Consider the following 26,596-nt stretch of genomic DNA (forward strand, 5'->3'; position numbering starts at 1 on the left):
CATTTAATGAATGGAACTATTATTAGTAATGGAACTATTATTAGTGGCAGGTGCTTCTACAGTATGGAATCAAAGAGTTTATGAACCACAATATGGCTAAATAGAAGCATTCACAAGTTGCTAAAATCAACTATCTGACGAGCACATACTCTGATTCCTTGAACTATTTAAAAGACTAATATAATCAGAATTGTATATAATATAATCTTTGTACATGTGCACATTTCTGTGTGTCAAAAAGATCAAGACAGCAAGTGTTAATGTACAATCAAAACCCCGCTAATTTTTGCATTAAGCACTCATTTATAAAGTTGAAGCATTGTTGCTCATTTATCTCTATCTTGACTTGCTGACCTTTATGGGCATGCCTTGTATAACTAAGGAAAAACACTTTTATGATAAATTCTCCAGCATATTTTTTGAATGGTTTATCTTAAGTTTATAGTTTCTAAATTGATTCTTGCAATTTCATTAAAAAATAATTTCTTTTATGTTTCTTATTTGCTTAACACATATCATTTACAACATTTTAACAAGCAAGTGAACTATCTTAAAAAACCAGACTTAACTCAAATGTAACTATATGTTAAAATAAACTCACTGATTATTTGAATAATCTCTTATTCCAATCCATTCTCTGAATAAATTATCATGCAACTCCCAATCTGAATCCCATGCATCTTCTTGCATTGATACACTGTGCTGTACTTTTGATTCAGCTAGGAAAAACAACAACCAATAAAATATTTCATCCAAAATGCTTTCAATAATAACAGCACTTAATAATTAATTCTAGAAATTATTACTTACATTTACTCAGAAAAGGCAAACCTACATAGCAGTGGTTTCCACACTGTAAACCAGGATCAAAATAAATGTTAGCTATCTGAAAAATATAAGCAAGATGGAAACACCCTGAATAACAACAACGTATCTTGGGACAGCAAATATATAACGTTTTAGTGCACTCCCAATACCGGCAGAAAGCTACTTGAAACTATAAGATAAAACTGAGAAATACTTCTCATTTGTATACTTGAGAATCTCAGAATACTGTTAGTAGTTTTATATATGGAATAGGGGATTTCAAAGATCTGTGAAAGGGTTTGTGATATATAGAAGCCCTGTTTCTATATGATCCCCAATAAATATACTCAAAGTATGTCAGCCTTTTAACCAATGCAATAATTTCCTTTTTACTGATTCCAGTAAAAAGGGACAAAAAATTCCCATACAGACAGAAAACTAAAGGAATGAGAAAAAACAAAACAAAACCCTTTCCTTTCCCCATCTCCCTTCATGTCTGTAGCAGACTTAATAAATGATGACAATTCCAAACATAACTCTGAATATGAATCATATTCAAATGCTCAAACCTTTGATTTTTTCCCTGGTTCTAGATCTTCCTTGTTACTTCGTATTCTCTTGTAATAAAACCGAACATCTTCTGATAATGATCGGATCTGCTGTATTTTTACCTTCTGTGAGAAAGAATTCATAAGACTCAAACTTTGATGAACTACCTTGCCCTAGAAAAAGAAATATAAATGTTTTCCTTTTAATGCTTGTGTCCATGGTAATAACATTCTGATACATTTATTAAAGCAGACAAAACATTTAAATTGTTTGAAGTGTTCAGAGACCACTATAAAAACATTCTCTATAACATTTCATTTAGGCTATTTTAAGCCACATCAGTTGAATGATTTTCTATATAGTTTAAATGATTACAAGTTAAGAAATGCTTTCATGCAAGTGTTTCAAAATCTGCCAATTTATTAAAGTGTTTAGGGTTGAACTGTTCAGTCAGAGGATAATAAACTATAAAAATAGATAAACACTCAGAAAATCTTTCAACATTACAGCTAAGCTATTCTAATTACCCTGATTTATTGTGATGCACTCAACCTAACATTCATGAACAGAAAAACACATGAAGAAATTAGCGTTGCAAAATCATAATTATTTATGGAAATGCTTGTGGAAACAGAAACCAAATATTTGTTCAGATATTTATATAAGGAATCCCTCGGAACGGGGCATACTGAGATAGTAGGAAGTTGTAGCTCACCAACATTAAGAAGGTCACAGATTCATCACAAAGTCGTAAAATGACTATATACAACATGATAATTATATGACTACAGTATTTCTTTTTATCTTTTGGTCAATAAACCGAAAATAACAACTAATTAGGATAAAAAGAATGACATACAACTGAGGCTTTAGTCACAAAGTACTGACTTGTTGTGTGTTTTATATAAGATATTCATCTAAGTTTAGGTACATACTTTGTTGCTATATTGTATAAAGTGAGTGAACTTTCAGAGTGCCTATATGCAAAAAAATAAGCCATTATTTGTGGACCAAATTGATATCTCTTTTCTGTATATCTCTCCAAATATGTTCTGGGTTCAGGCTCAGAAATCTTCCAGCAAAGGCTTGGAGATGTGTAAGAAGTTAAATAAGGTAAGTCTACTGATATAAAACTGAATTTAGCTTATTTTCTTGTTTCATTTTAAAAAATATTCTACAATGGAACAATATCATTGAGAAAAATTCCACTGTAATAGAATAAAAACAATGATTTGTCATACATATAATGGGAGGTTCCCTTTCTGGTGTGTGTGTGTGTGTGTGTGTGTGTGTGTGTGTGTGTGTGTGTGTGTGTTTGTGTCTGTCTGTTTGCTATTGAACAGGCACTGTATTTATATCACAAATTCAAGTTTATAAATGCTACTCATGCAAAAATTAAACTGGCAGAGCATAAGCATTTATATTTTTGAATGTGCAGTAGCATGGGAATTACTTGTATTTATTCTTAAAGAACATAAAAAGAAATTGCCTTGAATCAAAAATAAGGCCAAAAAAAGTGTTTTAACAATAGTTGCTTATTAAGTCAGAAATGTAATTGAAACACTTAATATTAGCTTCTTAGAGATTAGAGTTACTCAGCCTACTTTTATAATTATGAATGAGCAAGTTAGGAAAGCACTCCAAGTTTGCTAAAAAAATTAAGACAATCCAATATCTAATTGCCTCATAATGCAAAGCATTCAATGAATTCCTGCAGTATTAGCATACCATTTATTTAGCAAAACTTTCTTCTAACCTAGCATGAAAGCCAAAAACCAAGAAGAATCTTTTGAAAATTCCAAATAAAAGCTTACTGGAAAGGAAGGTGGGAGCAGAATGTGTTTTGGAGAGCAAGTCAAGGAGCCCACAGCAACGACAGCCTTCACAGGAATTGTTAGGATCTATAGAAAAGTGAGGAAGCAATATAAATGTAATAACCTGAATCTTAGATTAATTTTTGTATCAACACATTTCTACCCATATTTTATGCACTATGAAAATCTATTTTATAAAACATATGTATCCTTATGTTTACTTAAAAAATTGAATTAATATCCACCATTATTTTCAAAGATCCACTACTCCAGAATTGAAAATCAGAAATAAAAGAAATTCATGATGCCTTTCTATATCAGATTTGTGATTAAGAAGCTAGTGCTTCTTAAAGAAATCAAACTGCCCTGTGCTTTGCATTTTGGGGGTGGGGGGGAGTGTTTGGATCATTTTTATCTTATAGCAATTTAGTACTTTTCCTGTGTACTTGACCAAGTTGCAAAAATATCAAATTAATGTAGCTTACTTTCAGAAAACAAACTTATAAAAAGAAGTAAAATGTCTGGTTTTGATATCCAAAAAAGTTGTTCATACACGCAGTTCTCATCTTACAACCACAACTGGAGCAAAATGTTGGCCGCTGAGCAACATAGTCACTAAGCAAGATGCCCATGTAATTGCTTCACTCAACAACTGCAGTTTTGGCACTCCCAGTTACATGATCTCCTGGAAGGTTAAGTGGAACTCAAATCCTCACCACAGGCAGCCCTTTCACTCTCAAATGTTCCTGCAGTCCACCAAAGGATTCCATCTTATTTCCGTGCAAGCTGCACATAGGATGCACAGCAGACTGCAGATACAGAGCTTCTTTTCCTGCAGCCTACTGAAGAATTTCAGTTCCCCTCCATCTGTAACCTCCTTCAGGCTTCCTCATTGGAAGTTGGCAGAAAAGATTGCAAATGTTCATCACATGATCATGAGGAACTTGGCAACAGTCATAAATATGAGCTGGTTGCCAAGCACCCAAAATGCAGTCAAGTAACAGTGGTGGTGCGGGGATGTTTTAGGGGCTGTGAAGCACTCTTTTTGAGGCCATTGTTAATGACCATTCATAAATCGAGGGTTACCCATAAAGGAGTAATCAAGGATTATAACAAATAATTAATATATTGGCAAGCAAAAAAAGATCAGTAATTGCAAATCAAAATAGCTACCTGCAAGTGCATGGGTTTTTCCTTTTAGTTTAGTTTCTATTTTCATACATAATACTTTCAGGATCAATATAATTAATATAATATAATTTATAATTTAGAAGTACCTCGTAATCTGTTGTGATTTGTATAGCTCCATCATGGATCCCTTCGAGTTCTTTTGGTAATAATCTTACTCTGAATACAGTATATGAACCAGGCATCAATGTTACCTGAAAAATAAAAGTAATTATGTACTCCAACTTAGTCTCCTATTCCCTACCCCCCAAATTAAGAGTCATCTGAGTGATTTGTATGTTGAAAGAATAAGAACTATGCTTTATTCATTGTTTTAAGTGTAAATTGCCCATCAATGTTATTTGTATCAGACAATATATTTTAGAACAGCTGTGTTCAGCTCAAATTATCTTGAAGGCTGCATGACATTTATTATTATCCCAATGGACACAACATTGAAATCCGGTAAGAATCTGAATTCTTGTAATGAAAACAAATGCTGCAAAGAAGTGTACAATTCCTCCTATTTCTTTCTGTAGTTTTCTGGCAACAAGGCATTTCTTAATACTGCAGCAGCAATAATATTAATTGAGGTCTATAATCAGCACAATGCCAGCATAACTGCTTATTCTTTCTGAGAATGACCGAACATCCACATAGTGAACCTAAATGGCCTGACGGATGCAGAGGATTGCCAAATCCTATTATTGCTTCTCTTATGAGGAGTTTCTTGCCTAAGATACCAGAAAAAGCCTTAGACCAGTGCAGGAACTTGACCCACCTGTCATTACCACAGTTCTCACTGCTATAGCTTCAGGATGAGAAGTATGGTTCTGTATCTGGGTAGGTTAAGCTGAGGGGTGACTGCACTTTAGTTGCATATAAAGAAATTCCTGCTCCCTGTTCCCACTGTAACATTTTTCCTTGCTTTAAGTTAAGAAGCATGGTGATGAACTTGGCATGGCCCTAGCAATGGTGTGAAGAAGCCTTGATGTAGAGTTAGGAGTGCAGGTATCCCTGAGCTTACTTTTCTAGGAATAAAGCAGTGCTTCCTACTCTAAAGTCATAGGAAGGTGGAACTTTAGCAGTCATGGTAGAAATTAGCTGCCCCTAGTCTGTCCTATGGCAAGTTGCAGTTTGAGATCTTCGCATGGCACACTTTATCATCAGAGTAAAAAAATTGGAAATGTGCTGCCTTCCTGCTTTTTATCATTCTTCTCTAGGAGTGATTGACCTAAAGACTCACAAAATGATCTTCAGGCTAGATGCAGCATGAAGTCTCCCATCAAAACATTATCAGACAACCCTGCTTATCTTCCAAGATTAGCCAAGGTTAGATTATCAAATCAGGGTATCTATATTTTTATCACTTTGAAATAATTTTCTACTTTTTTTTAACAGGTGGGAGAGCCAAGACTACCAGAAATTGCTTCTTTTGTTGTGAAATCAGACACATTAAATATACTGGGACCAAATATGTTATTTATTAAAAATGCAAATCATAATACATGTTTTTTATCTAGAAAATAAATACAAGAGGTAATAAGGAACTTCAAGAAATATGTAACTTACCGAAGTTTGATCCAATATCCTGGCCTTTTCCAAGTCTGGAAGACTAGCAATTATTGTAGTTCTATTGCCTTTTTCAGCAGCTAGGAGTTCTACGGTCAAACCATCACCTATAACATTCCAGCCTTTTAGGAAAAGCTTAGAAAAATAGGATAGTATTAGCATAAATACGAAACTGATGGGAAGGAAGGAAGGAAGGAAGGAAGGAAGGAAGGAAGGAAGGAAGGAAGGATCTTACCTGAATTGGGTTACTGTTAAGCACTGCAAACATAATGGTGCTAGTTTCCGTGGCACTTAATATACCAAAGTCAATTATTTGTTCATCAGGTTTTTGGGGCAATATAAAATACTAAAAATAATAACAATATTAATTGCATTAAAAGAAGGATACCTCATATATCTGTTAGTATAGTGACTAAAATAAATCTTCTTGTCCACCCAAATATTATTTATTCACTAGAATATTTAGATACATATAAATAATCATTGTAATAACATTGTATTTGCCTTTCAGCTATCTGGCCTATCTAGAGATCACACCTCTACAGAAAAGCCAGTATCTGAATTCACTAATATGCCAAGTCAAGATATTTAAATGTAGCAGTATAAGTAACTAAACCCTATGTTCTAAAACCATTATGTAGGTTCATTTCTATCCCACTCACTTTGAATATGCTTATATATACATATTAGTGTGAAACTTTTGTGGACTGTACAGATAGTCCTTGATTTATAACCATAATGCAGTCTGCCGTTATGGTCGCAAGTGGTGACAACCATTAAGTAAGACAGCCTTGCTCAACGATTCCCACTCCCTGTTCTCCCTGATGCCATCATTAAACAAATGCACAAGTTGTTAAGTGAGCATGGGGTACCTTGTGGATGGGGGAGGCCCTGGGAGACATGCCACCCAGCTGGGTCCATAAAGGAAGCAGACAAACCGCAAAAAGGTTTGTAAACTAAAAAATAGCCCAGGAGGAAGAAAAACCCCATTTAGATTAGGGCCTAGCACTGCATTTCAATGTCAGAGAGGCTTCCAAACAAGCTTCTACACTTAGCCAATGAAGCTATGCCTGTGGGTTGGCTTCTGTATGGATTAGCTAACTGTCAGGAGACTACAAACCTCTCTTAGGCTTTGGGGAAGTCTCCTTTGCCTGCATAAAAAGAAAGCTTCCCAAATTTTTTCTCTTGCTTAATCCCCTCCCTTCCCTGGAAACCCAGATTTCTTCAATAAAGGAAACAAAAAAGCTGGCAGGGACAGACTTGTTAATTTCCCCCCCTCAAAAAAGAAAAAGGTGCTGAAACAAAACTCTCCATCTCTTCCATAGCATTTCATTTGCTTAAAATGAGGAGAGATAGAAGGGAGAAGAATGAGGTTGAAAAAAATTGGTAAATCCAAAATGTGGCTGATAAATTTATTTATGATGGAAGACCAAATCAAAATATTACATTATTCACCTACTTTCTTGAATTATGGAAGGGTTTATTTACATAGCAGGTAACAAAATACCTGCAAGTATCATCTGATTTTCTCTAGAAACATTCTTTTTAAAAACAGAATTTAAAAAGGAATAGAGCACCTGTTTCTATGAAACTATAGCTGTCTTGCAAAAGGATGCTCAATGATACCTGCATATTTTCAACCTCTCCTTTACATGTAGCCAATTAATCAAGGTTTTTATTTTCCATCCCAAATTTGCATTTTGCATGAGACGTATTTCAAGTATTTACTTGAAAATTACAAATATTTAAAGCCTAGATCCATGCACGTCTCTTTCTGTGAAACTAGTGAATTTCAAAAAAAAAGTCTACCCTGCTTGCACATTTAATTGTATTCTGCTAAAAATCTAACAGTAAAAAAGTTATGTATACCTGCACTTTTTCTGACATTAGCCAATGTGAGAAGGAGTTTCGCTTTGGATTTAGATCCCTCCTAAATTTGGCAACTTCTGATTTCATCAGGCTATTTTCCAAAGCACCAAATTAGGGCAGAAGTGAATTCTGCAGCTAGTACATATCCTTTAATTTGGATTTAAGAAAATGGAAAGACTAAAATTTAAAGTTTCATTTTGGGTTCAGATAAAACATTTCACTACATATAAAATTACAATGAAACTCGGTGGTTTTCAAAACAAGGGAGGAAAAAAAAGTCAAATAATGTAGTACTCACATCTAAAAACCCAGTATATGCTCTCACAGGTAGATGAAATTTAGAGGCATTGGTAATGAGCAGAATATTGTTATCAATGTGGAAAGATGATAAAGAAGCCACAAAATAAAGAGTAAAAATATATCTGGATTCATTTGGTGGAATTAAAACTGGTTTGCTGAAGTTGTGAACCTAGTTTAATAAATAAAGCAACAGTTAACTTTAAATACAATTTGTGTAACATTAAATAGTTATAAAATAATGCCATATACAATGGAGCTTACTTTAAATGTTGCTTTGATTTCTTCTGGAAGTATTATATCATGAATGAAGACTGCAAAATTGAATGTGTTTGTTAAAAAGATTGATCTTTCCACAGAGTCTGTTGGACTGTCACGAATATGAAACAATGTTGCTGCATGATCAAATCCCAAATATCTATTTCAAAAGAAGAACATTGAGAGGGAGAATAGTAGTTATTACACATTTCTTTCTAACAATATTGGATTATAATTGTTTTGGAAAGTTTAATACAGTACTTCTGCATAAAGAGTTTTAAACCCAAATTTATTCTTCATTTCCAGATTAAAAAGCCCAGAGGACCTTTATGCAGCTGCGGGTTGTGCGCCAGTTACGCCCTTTCCTGGACCAACAATCTCTACTCACGGTTACTCATGCCCTAGTCACTTCCTGTCATGACTATTGCAACATGCTCTACATGGGGCTGCCCTTGAACAATATCTGGAAGCTCCAGTTGGTGCAAAATGGAGCGGTCCACATGGTTTTGTACACATTTCGGTGTATTACCTCTCCTGCGGGAGCTGCATTGTTTGCAGATTTGACCTTTAAAGTTATCTGAGAGACCGTCTCTTGTCACATCTACCCAACCCAGCAGAGCCTGGAGGCAAGGAATGTTGTGGGTCCCATCCCCTAGGAAGATACACCTGGTTGGACCCAGAAGAAGGGCTTTCTCCATGGTGGCTCCCTCTGTCTGGAACATCATTCCCCCAGAAATTAGAATGGCCCCCCACTCTCTCTTCCGGAAGGTGCTGTAGACATGGTTCTGTCAGCGGGCCTTGGGAATGCAGAGCGGGATAGAACCCATTGGATGGCTCATGGAGTGTTGTTGTCGGGGAGGAGGGTTATTTTATTATTATTATTAATTTCTGCTATGATTCTCTCTTTTATTAGTTTTATTGTTTTTATATGAGGTTTTATATTCTTGTAAGCCACCTTGAGTCACCATGTGCGAATAGGCGGCAATATAAATTCCCAAATAAATAAATAAATAAATAAATAAATAAATAAATAAATAAATAAATAAATAAATAAATATTCTGCCAAAATTAGACATACAAGTCGAGTAGGCAACTTCCATCTCCAAGGCTATATAGCAGTGGTCCCCAACCTTTGTGGTTTGGCAGCCCGGAGAGGGGGGAGGAGAGGGAGGAGGAGAGGGAGGAACTGGCCCTTCCAACTGGTGGGTTGGTGCACGCTGGCTCATTGCTTGCTCACGCAAGTTGAGTTGCGTGTGTCGGCCTTCCACTCATACGACTCAGTTCTGAACTAGCCGCAGCCTAGTACTGGGCCAAAGCCAAGGGGGGGGGGGCTGCTATACATACATACAGTACCCTCTATTTGAATTTCAATAATATGATTCTGATAAATTATTCCATGCTACCCAGTTTAATTACATTGGATTTAATAGAACTCAGCAGTGAAGGATATACCACTCTTTCCCCAAATCCAGGAAAACAATGGAAAAATCATAATCTTGCTTTGACACTGTTCAAATAAACTATACCCTGCAATCATGAAGTTATTTCACATCACTATCAGGAGCTATGCAATTGTTTAACGTCTATAAAATGTTGTGCAAAGTTAAAAATGCAAAGCAATTTTCAAAAACACATGCTAATGTAATCTTACCCATCCAATACTTCTGCCTGATATGGAATTTCAAGTTTTGAATAAGTCTTCTCTTTTGCTTTCACAGTTATTTTTCCAGAAAATTGTGCAGGTCGTTTTGCTTTTGATGCTATATATACACATACACAAATAGAAAGAATCAATGTTACTTTATGTATATTTTTAACTACACATATCAGAATGCAATTGTTTATTTTGATATTTAAGCATAATACCGTAAGGCTAACTACTAACTAAAAGTGAAGTACTCCTTTATTTTTTTTAGTCAAAAGGAGAAGACAGAGTCTTCAACAGATTCTTCACTTTGAATTGTTTTGTGTACTACTGTATATTGAATCAGTTAATACACAGTAAAATTTAAGGATTGGAATAGACCATGTAGACAATCTGTATAGTCCAAACTCCAGCCCACTGCTTGAATCCATTACTACATTATATGGCATCTGCTGAAATATTTAAAGCAGCAGAACAGAACCCTTCTCTCCTGGAATAACAATTTTATCTATTTTATCTTCTACATCTTTCAAAAATTTGAAGACAGCAGTCACTCAGCAGACTTTTCTTCTCCAAGCTAAACATACTCAGTTCCTCCCAAAGTTCCTCAAATGGTTTTTCCTTTTAGCCTCATCAACTGTTCTTCTATAGATTTGCTTGAGTTTGCCAATATCCTTTCTACAATGCAGAACTAGAACAGGATCTGAGATTCTATTTGGTCTGACAAATTCAAAGTAGAAAAACAATGACTTCTATTGAACTTGACATTACACTTCTACTGATACAGCTACAGAATAAATGCAATTCTAGGGTGCATCACATTGTCTTCTGTTCAGATATTCAAAAACATACCCAGATACCTTTCATGTGTATTACTACTCGATGTGATCTCTCCCATCCTAAGCCTTCGTCTTTTTCTATTCAAATGTGGGACTTGTCTGTCCTTATTGAAAACCATCTTCTTTACTACCAATTTTTTCAGCTTGTGATAATATTCCTTACAGTGTTTGCCAATACCCTATCTTCACTTTGTCTGCAATTCCTCATCAGTTCCATTCATAGATACGTTGAATGGCACAGAATGAAACCTAATGTTACACCTGATTGCTGATGAACACTCACTGAATACAATCATTAGCCAGCTTTTTAAGCATTTAATGATAGCATAGTCCATCCTATATTTTGTCATCCTCTATATAAGAATCTCATGGAAGCCTCTTCAGCCTCTTTGCTGAAGTTGAGGTATGCTATGTTTGCTGCAATCTGATGAACAACCAATCATATACATATCACAAATCAATTTATCCCTGATTATGTTCAGTGACTCTTTTAAATTAACTACGTTTAAACTAATTCATACAATCTGCTGAAATCCACGAGGTATTGATTGTAATTAGTTATGTCCCCTAGACAAAGATTTGCTAAATGTATTATATTAAGTAATGACTACTTTCAAAATAAAAGCAAATAGTAATACATTTATTTATATTCATTAAAATATTCTTAGCTTTGAATAAAAACTAAATTTTAAAAATGTATTTTGATTTCACTGAATGCTATTACCAACATTATCACATACCATCAAAACTAATAGTTGCAACTTTGGTATATTTATTTTCAGAAGCTCTCAATGTAATTGGCTTGAAATGGATCATGATAGCTTCATTTTGTGGTGTGGGTCTAACACTCTGAAAAAGAAGTAAAATTGTTTTTGCATACTAATAAACAATTCAACCCACTATTATTTTTACTTATAATTAACTCAGATCATCCATTCATTATTGAAAATATTCGTTAGAGCATTATATCAGGAAAAAATAACACAGTTCACAGTAGCAACACACATTAATTTTAATTCCCAAACACTTACTTATTTCATTGTATTTTTTCAACTTTTATTTCTTAGGTTAGAAAATATGATGACTAGAACTGTATGCTATCACAAAAATATATTAGAATGACAACAATCCATAATAATCTGGATTACAAAGAAACCTAAAGCCCTTACATTTTAGATTTTTATAAAAGTAATACTTGGTAGCCTCCTACATTACATTAGAAAGAAACTAAACTCTTAGGCATATTGCATGTGATGAAAGAAAATATACAACCCACACAATTTTAATTTGTTTTAATCTCCAATATCTGTTTTCATAGAGTTGAAATTAAAAATATATTAAGTTATAGCATGCAAAATGACAATAAAACCACCTCCCATCCTGCCTTTTAAGCATTGTTTTTTAATGTGATTGAAGTGCTTTAATAAACTTCTTCAAAAATAAAAACATGCATTGGTTAAAATGATAGGATCCTACCACAGATATAGTTTTATCATTTTCCTATTTTTGGTGTTGCCATGCAATAGGAATTTAAAATATTATGGTAACATCCAACAGAGTTGGTCCAAAAATGTAATGAGCATTATCAGTGGACATGATTGCTCCTTTTACCTGTGCTTCCTCACCTCCATATAACCTGTCATACTGGCATTTCTGAAAGGGCAGAGAGGTTCAGGATATCCCATATCCCATATCTCTACAATGCATGTGACTTAGTAGATTCTTGTTATTAAAGATGGTTGTCTACATATAAAAGAGCCAAGTCATGTGAGCCTAACTAGCACTTTGAACTGGATTCAGAAATTGAACAATATCAAGTATAGTGATGGTAGCATAGGCTGAAATACTATGCTCAGTTTTAGCAAATGGGCTATTGCATTTTAGATTAATTGAAGCTTTTAGGGCATCTTAAAAGGCAGCTGATGTGGAATGTGTTACAGTAACCTGACTGATGGATATACCACTTTCCCCCTTGCACAGCAATTGAAACCTCCTACTAATGAAGAAGTGGAACCACTGCAGAAAAATTATTTTAATCACAAAACCTTACAGGCTACAGTCTATCTTGTTCCTAAGGCCTAAGGGCCCTTACATCCAGTCACCTGTGGGGCAATTCTTCTGGTGCAACTAAGGTCTCAAAACAATAATCATCACCTGTTTTCCCCAGCATTGGCATGGAGCTATTGGAAGAACCATAAATCTGGTGGACAAGTTTTTGGTTGGGTTATATCATCATTTTTGACACACCTATGAACTCAAAAATAAAGCAAAACTGCCAATATAAAAGTAAATATAAGACAATAAAAGGCATTATATTCACATTTTATATGTATATTATTTTAACTGTTCACCGCCCTGAGTCCTTCGGGAAAAGGGCGGTATAGAAATTGAATGAATGAATGAATGAATGAATGAATGAATGAATGAATGAATAAATAAATAAATAAATAAATAAATAAATAAATTATTGTAGCATTCATCAAATGTTTTGAACTTTCATCAAGCTCAGCCAATATAATCACTGGCAGAAATACAGTTGTACAAAATATTTGGAGGTTATGGAATTACTTATTCATGATTTATTGTTTCTGGCATAGAAATCAAATAATTACAACTTTTTGGCTACTTCAATATTAACATTTCCTTTTTTCTGAAATCCATAAGCTTTGAGATAAATGATTATAAAAGAATAATGGTTATAGAAATGCTATAGAAATTGGCTATAGTGTTAGAAAGTACTGAAAGAATTTAATCCTAGGACTATCTAGATTAGATTTCAGCTAAATATAGTCTTGGCCTTTCTCATGACATTCGAATGACGTTTGAAATAGACTTCTTTGCTCTCAAACCGTGCTGAAGCAATGTCCACGATCCAAAAAGTTGTGCTTCCCTATTATATGAAAAATACTTTATCTTTTAGAGTAAATTTAAATATATGTACCAATTTTGCTGTAAAGTGTCAGTGATCAAACCATTAGGATTCTACATATTAGGATATTACTATCATTATATTTTTATCTCACCTTATAGCCAAAAGTAAAATACCAGTGAATAAGGTTATCAAATAACAAAGAGAATTAACTAAACAATTTAACAACGAACATGGAAACAGGTTCTATCCAGCAGGATTATCTGTATTTTTCTACTATTATGATTAACAACAGCAGTTTTGTATTCAATTAGTGTAGATTTATTTCTGGAACTCAATAGTATATTGTTTAGAAAGTATCCATTGATAATTCTGGATACTTGGATACTGGATATTTTTATTGATACCATTTAAGCCACATGATGGGGAACAGATCAGGGATTCGTGAAATGTTTCTTAGGCTCCAACTTGTGTCAGATGTATTTACTGTATTTTTCGCACTATAAAACACACTGGACCATAAGACGCACATTAGCTTTAGAGGAGAAAAACAAGGAAAAAAAATCTGCCTCTGCCTTCCAGCATCCATCCGGTATTCATCTGGCTAGCGTCCTTGCAGCAAACAGCTGGTCAGCTACAGCACATTATCGCGGCCCCAGCACGTGGCTCGTCAGGGCTCCGCTCCGTTGCGCTCACCACTGGTCAGCTGAGTGACAGCTGGATTCCAGCCTCCTGTAGCCCTGCCGATCAGTGGGCTGACCGACTGGAAACGCTGCAATTGCTGCCTCCACCGTGTCTGCTGCCTCTGCTGGGAACACTGGAGCCTTCACTGCCGAGCAGCTGATTGGTGGTTGGATTGGCCTCCCGGAATACTGCGGATCAGCTGTTCTAGGCGGCAGTGATCACCGCCACCTACAACAGCTGATTGGCGGTATTCCGGGAGGCCGATCCAACCGCCAATCAGCTGCTTAGCAGCGAAGGCTCCAGTGTCTCCCGGCAGGGATGAATGCCACCGCCGCACCAAACCTGTTCTGTCCCCGTCGCACGCACACACACAAACAGACAGACAGCCAGGAATTCCTTTAAGATAACAGACTTGGCAGCAACCCATGAACTGCCTGCCAAGAGATTTTACTCACTAAGGAAGGTTTCTTCTCTTCAGTCCGATATACCAAATTAATTCCACAAAGCAAAGAATTGTCAAAGTCCAGTCCGAAGAAATCCAAAAAGAGATTCTAATAGGGTTCTAGAAACACGATATGACTTCCGAGCTTTTCAATCTGTCTGTCACAAGGCCTGAATAGCTGACACACCCCCTTTTATCCCTTGTGGGGTGTGGTCCAGTGACTCAGCTCAATCTCTGGCCCGCCCACGCCTCTTTCCCTGCGTGCGCGCTTATCCTTCCGACGCTGTCTGGGATCCAGCCAAAACTCATCCCCCTCGTTCTCTATCTGCAGCTGCTCCGAAGTGCCTTGCTCCTGGCATATTTCTTGGCCTTCGGAGGAAACCTGAGGCATTGCCAGAGAGGAGGGTCCTGGAGAGGGAGGCCTTGCCAAATCCTGTCCTTCACCTTCTGAGTCCTCTCCCTCTGTTAGGACAGGCTCGGGGGTCGGAGTCACAACGAAACCCCTCCCCCCGCAATATTCGCTCCATAAGACACACAGACATTTCCACCCACTTTGGGGGTGGGGGTGGGCGGAAGTGCATCTTATAGACCAAAAAATACGGTAAGTCTCTTCTATAACAATGTGATTATGCATATTTTATCTTATTTAGAGAATTGCTACATGCTAGATGTTATTTAAGAGAATTTCTACAATGCTAGATGTTAATAAATACATTTCTCAAGCTTCTAAATCTGAGTCTAGCAATTAAGGTTTCTTTTTGATAACGTTATTATCAATTTAGAGAGGCAAAACCAGCCAACTGCTGGCTCTGCAAACTACTAACTAATCATAACCCAATGATGTAATTTTCTGTGTGGAAGATAAGGAAAAAAGAAAGCTACATTAGATTTAAAAGAGCAACTCAAGTATGTGTACAAGCATATGTATAAACAAACATTCTGCTCTACCACTCTGTTAATTAAAACAACAAATGAGAAACCTGATTAGGACACTATAAGAAACACTGCTACCTTTGCAAATGCACCAACACTCTATTTTTAGCACTCTGGTAACTTTAGACAAAATGTACACCAATATCACCTCCAGAACTTTGATCCAAAAGTGAATACAGGTAATCCTCAATTTACAATAGTTCAATTGTGTCCATTCAATATTACATCACTGAAAAAAGTGACTTCCAACTGTTTTTCACACCTACAACCTCATGATCACATGATTAAAATTCACACATGTGGCAACTGAGATTTATGATGATTGCAGTGTCCCTGGGTCATGCAATCTCCTTTTGCAACCTTCTGACAAGCAAAGTCAATGGGGAAGCCAGATTCACTTAACAATCGTGTTACTAATTTAACAACTGCAATGATTCACTTAACTGCATTGGCAAGGAAGATCGTAAAATGGGGCAAAATTCACTTAACAACTGTCTTGTTTAGCAACAGAAATTTTAGGCTCAATTGTGGCCGTAAGTTGAGGACTACCTGTATTTTGATTGGCTACAGTTTGAACAAAAAAATTTGGGACATGATTCTTTAGGCGGGTCTCAAAACTATATAATTTTTATGGCAATCATAATTCTGTGGGATATTAATCACTTCCTAGATGCAAGTATATGAGTCTTATCTTATTAAATGTATTAAATCATATAGACAAAGAAACATTAAGTCAAATGAGGCACATTCTCAAAAACAAATTGTTAACCTTCAACAATCAGACTTCTCTGCAACCATAACCCAAAGATAAAATGAATATTATATACAAATTTAGTCTCAAAATGCTTAGTAAACCAGAAACTTTCATGGTCTAGAAACTTGCTAGGTCCATTCCCTTCAGGGTAACCCTACTTATATAAAGCACTGTTAATTTATATTATAAACAGGTAGCATAAATCTCTGGCAAGATGTGGTGCCAAAAGCTGATAATCTTGCAAAGGTTGATACTGACTTGGAAAAAGTAAATACTATGCATAAAGGATAGGTGACAATGCAAATGGTGTGTCAGGCCCCAAGAAACAAGACGGGCATCTGGAATTATCCTAGAGCATTTTTCCTTATTGTTCCTCACCTAGAGACAAAAAACTTGCCAAACTAAAGCAACCATTTGCATCACTATAGATATTCATTGGGAATAGTTAAGGATGAATCCTTAACTGTCTTTCTCCCAAAGACCAAAACTTCAATGGCTTTGATGCCTCTTTGCTCTCTGGAATGTAGCCCCTCCCTCCTGGGAATCCAAATTATTCCACCACATGCCATAAGAAAAGGGGAGCAAATGATAATATTAAGATATGATAAATATTGGAAGAGTAAAAAGAAGACACAAAAGATGTATTCAGAAGATATATGGAATGATTGATGATGTATTGTTTGTTTATAAAATAAAACTTTTTAAATTAAAAAAAAAAGAAAAGAAAAGAAAAGGGGAACTAAACTTTCAGAGCCCAAGCTTTGACTTCTAATTATCTCTCTCTCTCTCTCTCTCTCTCTCTCTCTCTCTCTCTCTCTCTCTCTCTCTCTCTCTCTCTCCCTCCCTCTCTCCCTCCCTTGTTATTTTTATAAATAACTCAATCCCTAACACTACTTCCTGTTTTCTCCACAACTGTGTGTGTGTGGGGGGGGGGGGGGGGTAGGCTGAGAGAAAGTTATTGGCCCAAAGTCACTAATATGAATTTAAGTGTACAAAACAAAGGAAAGTTGTAATGAACTGTGAAATTATGCAGGCAATACTTACAGTTATTGGTACATCTTTTGTTCCTGAATTTAACAAATGTAGATTTAAAATTTTTGGCAGATCTGTTGAGACATATAGAAGGCATTGTAAGTAGTTTACTACCCAAAGTCAGAACTTAACTAATTTTAGCTGTAAGTATATATTTTGGTTTTCCAAGGACAAGAGCATTTTATTTTCCTAATTAGAAAATTGTAATCTTTAATTGGTAAACAGATTATTTAAAATGCTCATTTTTTCTTTAATATAGCAATTAATATTGACCAAGGGCGTAACTGCGGGTTGAAAAGTCAAATGCAAATCCTATATATTTCTTATATATTTGAACAGGAAATTATAACAAACTGAAAGCTTTTGAAGTCAATTACACAAGTCTTCAAATCTTTTTAAAACAGTATAGCACTGTTAATCCAGAGAAACAAAATGCAACTGAAACTTTAACTCGCAGTGTAGAATCATAGTCTCACATGGCTGGAAAAGACCTTGAAGATTTTCCAGTCCAACCCCCTGCCCAAGGCAGGAAGTTATTGCTGGTATATTCAAATATAGTGTACAGGAAATCAAATAAATTTGTACATTAATCTGGAGATACTAAATCTTAGTTTCGTTTACTTAATTTTACTTTATCTGTACTACAAAAACATAATAAAGCATGTATATAGATAAATATCTATACACTGTATCTATACACTGTCTATCTGAGAGATAATTATTACATACCAAATCTAAAGAACAGAACAAAAATGCATTAATCCCATAATGGTATCTCATTTCTTTTAGACTGCATAAGAAGGTTGAGGGTGGGAAGCACTGGTTTGCACTAATGAGAGCTATGTAATTGGGCCTTTAGGAATTCCATATTGGTTGTCCAGGGCTTGATTCTTTTCTCCATGGCATTTAAGATCTGCATGAAACTGTTAAATACTTCAGTTAAACACCCAGAGATAGGAGTTGAAGTAGATCACGGGTATCAAACTCGCAGCATCACACTGTCACATGATGTATCGTGACGTTTTTCTCCTTTGTGGAGCTAGGATGGGCGTGGCCTGTGTGTGACAAATTTGGCCCACCGGCCGCCAGTTTGACACCCCTGAAACTGAATCACAACAAGATTTGAGTTATTTCTCCAGAAACAATCAGATTTGGAGGCGTCCCTTATACTAATCCTTGATTGCACACTGTTTGAAAGAAGAAGCCCATGACATAAGGACTTCTGGATTTATAGCTTTTGCTTTAGCTGCTGGTGGAGAACGTAAGTAGGACAACTTTTTCAAGCTTTAGTGCACAAATTTTACTATTTTGAAAGAGAGGCATTGAGGCCTTCATTACCTTGAGACTGAATTACTGCAGTACCTTTTACATGGGGCTGTCTTTAAAGAATATCTGCAAGCTGTAGTAGGCACAGAATGTAACTGTCTGCATGCTAACATGCTAAGAGGCACTTCAACAGTGCTACTTCTATAAACTGCACAGAACGCTGGTCTCCTTTTCTCCAGATGTTTAGAAAAGTCAAAGCTCAGTCGCAGGTTTTTGTGGCACAGAAAATTGTCATTTTGGAATACGCTTTTCCCCAGTTCAGATGCCCTCCCACATTTTAGATTTTACTGGTAGCAATGTTGTGGCTGTTCCCCATCAAACTTTTAGGCTTGAGATGACTGATGTGCTGCTGATTTAAAGATGTGTTTTCTTTTAAATGATCATGTTTATCGTATATACAGGTGCCATCATAAATGTGTGAAATCAGAAAGGATGTCAATTGTGTAATTAAATCAATAATAATTATAAGAAATATTCAAATGTAGGATTTACCTTGTGTTCTTAAAGTACCAAAATCTAGCATTTCTGTTGATGAATAAATTCCTGGAGCTTTAAAAGAAAATAATCAAAATTAGCTTCTTTTACACCAGAGAAGAAAAGTACATGGAACTGATTAAAAATTATATCACAAACCTGTTGTAACTTCTACTTCTACTGGAAGAATAATGAACTCTGTAGTATCTGAGGCATTTGTTTTTATTCGAATAAATGCTGTGTAATTATCTGCTTCTCTTGAAGAAAAACTTGCTCTCATTACTCCTTTAGTTTCATAGGGAGGGATTTCCTGTTGAATAGACAATAGAGGAAAATGTGAGTCAAAAAAATTAAAGGTTCAGAAATCCATTTAGTATAATGTTGAGTATATTTTGATCTGTTGATTATATATTTAGTAGAAATATATTTTATATTATCACTATATAAAAACCCATAACCATGCTTCTAATCATAACAATAAAGAAACATAAAGAGGTTTCAACTTGTACTAGAGTAGGCTGTGACTTAGAACCATTTGTTTAGTGTCAGTTTTAAGTTACAATGGCACTGAAAAATGATGTATGCCCAGTTTTCACACTTACAACTATTGCAGCATCCCTAGGATCACATGATCAAAATCTGGCAACTGTCATGTATTTATGACAGTTGCAATTTTCCAGGGTCATGTGATCACCATCTGTAACCTTCCCAACTGGCTTCTGACAAGCAAAATCAATGGAGGAAGTCAGATTCCCTTAACAACCGCATGATTCACTTAACAGCTGGAGTGATTCACTTAACTACTGTGGCAAAAAGGTCATAAAATGGGGCACAGCTCATTTAACAACTGCCTTGCTTAGCAATGAAAATGTTGGACTAAATTGTGATGGTAATTTGAGGATGTATCTGTGTTTCCCTTCTCTATGCTTTTCACATTTCTGAAAACTGTACTTCATTCACACAAAAGCAATAATTAATGATAATCTAGTTCCGTTTTTGCTGGCAGAGGGCTGCAGGAGGCCATTGCGGCTGAAAATGGGATGCGGGGAGTGCGTGGGGCCCCTGGGCTCCCTTTTCGCTGGCAGAGGGCTAACAAAACAAACTAAAAACAAAACAAAAGGAGAAATGTTTCCCCTTTTGCATTTGAGCATGCAAGAAGCGACAGGAAAAGAGAAGGGAAAGAGGAAAGACAAAGAAAAAGAAGGGAAGATGGGAAGAGAGCAAGGAAGGAAAAATAAGGAAAGAGGGAAAGAAAGAAGAGGGAAGGAAAAAGAAGAAAAAGAAGGAAGGAAGGAAGATTATAATGAGAGTGAGGGAGGATCTGAGGGAAGTCCTGCCTTAGCAGTTGGCCACCACAGGTGCCCCCGACATGAGTGATGTTGAGCTGGCCATACCCATCCTGGCCACGCCCACCCCCAGCCCCTGGAGGTCAAACACAACCCTGATGCAGCCCTCAATGAAATTGAGTTTGACACCCCTGATCTAAAGAAGCTCCAGTGCTTTGATCCATAAAAGCTTATGCCGTATTTAATTTTGCTTGTCATCAAAAGCAGATAATAACATCAATGAATTATCACTTACCCACAGTTTTTTTGTTCCTCCTTGTTGGCCAGTTGGAAGCTCTAGATGAAGATCACCCCCACTTGAATACATTTCTACTACCTGAGAGAAAATGCAAAAAAGGGGGGGAAAAATAGAAGAAAAAAAGTTGTTAAAAGCGTTAATAAAACTTGAATCCAAATTCAAACTAGATGTCTCAAGGTGGCGACATGTTTAGATACAATATTTGTGAAATAACTCTTTTAAAAATACCCAATTTTGAAGTGAGAAATCACCACAATTAGTCTAGTGAGAGTTCTGTCTATAATATTGGATTCTCCTTTTGCTTTCTAGTTAATTTCCAAGTTTAGCTTTCCAGATATTAAGAAATCCTAAACTTAGAAAAGTAGAAGGAACCATGTAAAATTTGGGAATAGGAACATTAGAAGGACCTGTCAAATGTTCCTAAACCCTAGCAATCTTCCATACTACCCTGCCAGGAAAAAAATAGGCTAGCTCATAGTAGGATAGAATGTGCTTCAATTTTTTGTACTCTGTCAGTCAATTGCCAGCAAAGCACTGGACCTCTGAGAATAAGCCCGTCTTATATTTTTTTAACCCTGAAATAAGTGCTTGGCCTTATTGCCATGCGCTCAAAAGCCCAACTGGGCTTATTATCAGGGGATGTCTTATTTTGGGGGAAACAGGGTAGTTAGAGATAATAACCCAGCCTGAAAATAAATAAACAGATAAGATCAAATATTTCAAGAACTGCATGAAATGCAGGTAGTCCTCACATAATAACCATTTAGTGACTGAAGTTATGATGGTGCTGAAAAAAGTGATTTACAATCAGCTCTAGCACTTACAATCATTGCAGCATCCTTACAGTCACAACTATGATTTAGGGCCTTGGCAACTGTCAGGCAATTATGAGAGTCATAGCATTCTGCAGTCACATTATTGCCATTTGGAACCTTCCCAGATGACTTTTGACAAGCAAAGATAATGGGGAAGCTAGAATGAGGTTCTAAGTCATGGTCATGATGTCTTGTTTAACAACTGTTTAATGATGGTGGCAAAAAGGCTCATAAAATCCAGTGTGGTCATGTGATACCTCACTAATGAGTTCACTGAATATTGATAAATGCTCCATCCCTTACTTTGGCCGTAAGTCAAAGACCAAAGACATAATATATTACAATTCTTTAACATACGTATAAATATGAAAATGCTATTACTTGCCTGCAAAGGTTCACTATGGGGATTATGTATATTTATAATAGGAGAAAAACTGCTGTTCACTGGAACTTTTGCTCCTATAAAAGGCCGCAGTCTGTAAGGGTTTGGTACTCCTACTCCAAACACCTGTTTAGGAAGAAAATTTTTTTAGTAATTAATATGGTTATTTTGTTGCTCCTAGTTTTAAAATTCACCCAATTCTCAGCACTAAAGAAACTCCCACATTGGTCTCTGAATCTGAAGTTCATTATTGCAAGGTTTAAAAGCCTCAGGCATTACTTAATTTCCTAATCATATAAAATTCAAGTATATAATTTTTTCTGCCTTTTACCCTCAGTACAAATGAGAGTTTTATGTTATTCTCTAACATCATCTAATGCAGTAATAGTAAAAATGTTTGATTTGTTGATATTTTATTATCTCCTGATTCCATCATTTAAAATTCTGAAGTTAAATTATGCCCATATTTACATAAAATGAATTGTAAGACTTTTTGATAATTTCTTTTCATACACTGAAAAATATTTTTTTGAAAAACTTACTTTGACATTCAAGTATCTTTCTCTTATATTTTTATCATTAGAATCATTAGTATCACAGAACGTTCAACAATAATTCACTACACTTTTTAAAACAAGTTTTTATATTGTTTAATGCACAAACTTTGCAAAGTTCAAAGAACATTTTGTGGGTGTTCTGTTGCATTGCACTACTGACCATATTTCCAGTCTTCCTCATCTAATGTGTTGAAGTACAAATCCCAGTAGTTTTAGGCAAAATAATTATTTGCTACACCGGCTGGGATACATTTGTAGTTCAAAACTTCTAGACATTACCATGTTGGAATGTTTTTTCCCCATGAATAATTTTTATTTGAGAAAAGAATGATCACTAAGGAATCACAAATTAAAGTTTTCCAGTAGAATTCAATAAGAGAATGACCATAGTATTTCTTTCCTCTGAGGGCTATGTGTTCAGATATAAGGGGAAAAAGTAATCTTCCCACACAGATTGAACATTTGTTGATTGCTCACTGGGAATGATTGGGTAATTGCATTCGCAGAGTCTATGAGAGGTATATAAAACGGTAATTTTCCAGGGAACAAGTTCATTGAATGAGCAAACAGGAGTTTAACAATAGATTTATAAAGAGTATTTAAAGAAGAGTTCCTAACATTTTTTTCTCTGACTTTGTTTCTGAGAGCCTAAGAAGTGAACAGCAACAACAAAATCTTCTGTGAGTAGTGCAGTAGAAATAAAAGCATACATGAATAGAAAACATTAACGGTAAGCAGCATTGCTTCTGATGTGTTTGCATTTCTATCCACCAACAATCTGGCACATATTTTCAGCAAGTACGATGCTGTAACAGTACTTGAAGGAAAAGTCACAGACTGGGAGCAATAAGTGGTTCCTTTAATTCATAATATGAAATGAAGATTTATCCAATAAAAAAAATTAGACATTTCAAGATGACTGACAGAGAAATCAATTCTACTTAATGAAGAAAATGAACCAAAGGAGCAAGCTTCTGGACAAGAATGACAACCAAAAACAAGACATTTGGGGGGGGGGGGGGACAACAATTTCTACAGCTTTCAAGCCCTTCAAAACAAACAGGCTTTGAAGAAGAAAAAGAGAAACTGCAAAACAGAACAAATAGTGGTGGATTCCTGAAGAAGACAGGCCTATAAAATGAATCCTGTATAACCTGGAGATGAAAATTCAGAAGTTAAAAGGTTACTCTTATATAGGATGGTACAAAAGTTGCTAAAATGGGATCTTGTACATCTCTTAATAAAACAAACAAAGAAGAATACCAAAGTCTATATTTATAGACTTTGTTATCTATCCTCTGTAATAATAATTACTGGGAATAACAAAAACAAATAGAATTCTGCCTTAGATCTGGTGACATGACTCCTGCTATTGTATTGAAGAATACAATTTGTTCAAAAGGAACATAGGTAATAGAAAAGAAGAAGGACTTGAACTCCTAAAAGAATTTATTCCTAAGAGCATCTAGTTAATATAAAGGAGGAATAAATAAATCAAGAACTGTTGTTGCTTACTTTCACTCATCTAAACAAGCAGAAGACATGTTTGATACTTTCCAAAAAAACATAAAGAACTAGTGATGAATGGCTTTAATTATTTCAATATCTACAAGGAAGCAAGCCTGCCTAATCTCAGCTTTCCAAGAAATATATTCAAACAGTGCATATCAATGTATCCTTATAAAACTGGAGGGAGGTATCAAGTAGGATGCCATCGTCTTGGGGTCTGTATTCTTCAACATTTTTATTAGTGACTTGGATGAAGAGATAAGAGAATGCATATTAAATCTACAGGTAAGAGAATCCAGAGTAATACAGCCAATATCCTAAAATAAACTCAAAACTATCCTGATGGGCCTCTGAAAATAAAATAAAATTCAAGAGAAACACACTGGGAAACAGTGCCTAGAATGAGAAATAAAATATATTGTAATAATTCTTATCAAAAAGACTGTAGAATAGTTAACAAAATGAAAAAATGTTCAACATCATGATGTGGCTGCAAAAGAAAAAAAAAAGTTGTGTGGGAGTGCATCAATGGACATACGTTTCTGAATCATGGGAAATATTTATTTTAACTTTAGTCAGTCAATCTCCAGGATATGTAAGTAGAGTATTTATTCCTGGAGCCTGTACTTTAGGAAAGATTCAAAACCCAACAGGTCCACACATGGAAAATGAGGGCGACATCTTTCAAATATCAGTTAGATAGTGAAACCAATTCCCAGAAAGATAGAAACTCCCATTTATTGGTGTTCAACCTATTCAAGAAAAGCCTAAGCAGCAAGTTGCTTTACTTTGGATTTGAGCAAATGGTTTGCACTCTGAGCAAAATGCCTGCTTTCAAGACTCCAGTTCTATGAAAAAGGACTTAAATAATATAAATTGTTGTTAGTTTCAACTGTACAGTGTTATTTTAATGTACACTGTACTAGGAAGCAATGTCACATTGTTCTTACCTGGTAAGTAAACACCCCATGATTAGATGTGTTAATAAATAATGTGTTTTCTACATTTCCCACAACTCTTGCAAGAAAAACTACATCAAATGATGTATTTCCTCCTGGGATAATTTTCTGAAAAAGAAAAAAAGTCAGAAGATATGCCATGCTATTGATTCAAAAGCAGTGTATTAAATATGCAAAAGAAGAACTGATATATGCAAGCTATCTATTAAGATCCCTGGACTAGGATTGCAAAAATCCAGATTGAAGTTCACCCTGAGTCATGGAAAGTAACTTTGGACCAATTGCTTCTTTCATCTCATTCTACCTCCCAGTATTGTTGTGCAGAAAAATGGAAGGACGAAGTGCAATGTAGCACACCTTAGATCCTGAGGGAAAAAAGGCAGCATATAAATCTAACAAAAAAAATTGTCCTTCCTCAGTTATCAGTACTAATAATAGTACTAGTACTATCAGAATTAGTACTACAGTAGCATAATAAAACTGAAGTCATTAGGTTTTTCCTTTGCAATACTTAATACATTTGCAAATGTAATCCCCAGAGGAATTGATCTCTCATTTTTACTGAACCATTCCTCACTGGAAGAATGATATAAACATATTTTAGTTTATAGTTTACAATATCCCATATTTAGGATTTTGTTTAAAGTACAGTTTCTTATCATAGGATAAAAAGATTCCACAATAACAACAACTTTATAAAGCAAAACTAGCTCACCCTATTTTGAAAAAAAGAAGCATGAAAGTGTGACGTTGTTGCAGATATTGAAACTAATATAATAGTCTCTTCTGAACTGGGATTATGCAAGTAAACCTTTTCCATTTTCGGCATCCCAACTGGCCTGTATAAAAAGAAAGACCAGAAAAAGCATTTAGAATTGTTTATCTTTTATGTTACCACAGTTAATTTATATTTGCAGGTCATAATGTATAATAATACATAATACATCATGAAAAAAAAATCTGGTATACAAATTATCATTATGAATGTCTGTCTTATTCGTTTCTATAGGTGTTACAGGTGGTATCTAGTATAACTTAACAAAACAAAGAAATGCAAATGGTACAAGCAGTATTTAACTCTTTATCTGAAAGTAAACAAGTTGCATAATGCAGCGACACTGAAAAGCATATTAAAGAATTACTAACTTTAACATATGCAAAGAAATAAAAACAAAGTTTTTACATGAGAGAAAAGCTGTATACAAACGGAATTATACCAATAAATGAAAGCTTAAGGTATTATTCCATAATAATCATAGGTTATCACTATGCTAATTCTACAATGCGAGTTACTGCAGTAAGCAAGTAAGATTATTTAAACAGGCAGGGACTATAAATAATTTTATTTATAAAATTGTTGGCATGCTGTTTTGAAGCTTCAGTTGAGAATGGAGTCAATTAATATTCCAATTAACATTATTTCTTCTATTAGTAATTAAGACAACAAGCACATATGCAG

At 35.3% G+C, this 26,596-nt stretch overlaps 1 protein-coding gene across 1 annotated transcript in view; it reads right to left on the reverse strand.

Moving 5' to 3' along the window:
* Positions 1 to 26,596, reverse strand: part of TMEM131 (transmembrane protein 131) — a 93,219-nt gene that overhangs the window by 34,436 nt on the left and 32,187 nt on the right. Inside the window, exons 5-22 of the mRNA XM_070943372.1 lie at positions 25,853 to 25,976; positions 25,129 to 25,245; positions 22,116 to 22,238; positions 20,913 to 20,993; positions 19,491 to 19,641; positions 19,350 to 19,406; positions 17,544 to 17,605; positions 11,558 to 11,666; positions 9,985 to 10,093; positions 8,340 to 8,493; positions 8,077 to 8,247; positions 6,145 to 6,255; positions 5,910 to 6,044; positions 4,448 to 4,552; positions 3,171 to 3,257; positions 1,377 to 1,529; positions 811 to 886; positions 602 to 719 (exon numbers count right to left, since the gene is read on the reverse strand). Coding sequence (XP_070799473.1) covers positions 602 to 719; positions 811 to 886; positions 1,377 to 1,529; positions 3,171 to 3,257; positions 4,448 to 4,552; positions 5,910 to 6,044; positions 6,145 to 6,255; positions 8,077 to 8,247; positions 8,340 to 8,493; positions 9,985 to 10,093; positions 11,558 to 11,666; positions 17,544 to 17,605; positions 19,350 to 19,406; positions 19,491 to 19,641; positions 20,913 to 20,993; positions 22,116 to 22,238; positions 25,129 to 25,245; positions 25,853 to 25,976 — 2,043 coding nt within the window. The remainder of the gene's footprint in view (positions 1 to 601; positions 720 to 810; positions 887 to 1,376; positions 1,530 to 3,170; positions 3,258 to 4,447; positions 4,553 to 5,909; positions 6,045 to 6,144; positions 6,256 to 8,076; positions 8,248 to 8,339; positions 8,494 to 9,984; positions 10,094 to 11,557; positions 11,667 to 17,543; positions 17,606 to 19,349; positions 19,407 to 19,490; positions 19,642 to 20,912; positions 20,994 to 22,115; positions 22,239 to 25,128; positions 25,246 to 25,852; positions 25,977 to 26,596) is intronic.

Source organism: Pituophis catenifer, unplaced genomic scaffold, assembly GCF_029215685.1.
Source record: "Pituophis catenifer annectens isolate HBS135680 unplaced genomic scaffold, rPitCat1.0.hap2 SCAF_4, whole genome shotgun sequence".
NCBI lineage: Eukaryota > Metazoa > Chordata > Lepidosauria > Squamata > Colubridae > Pituophis > Pituophis catenifer.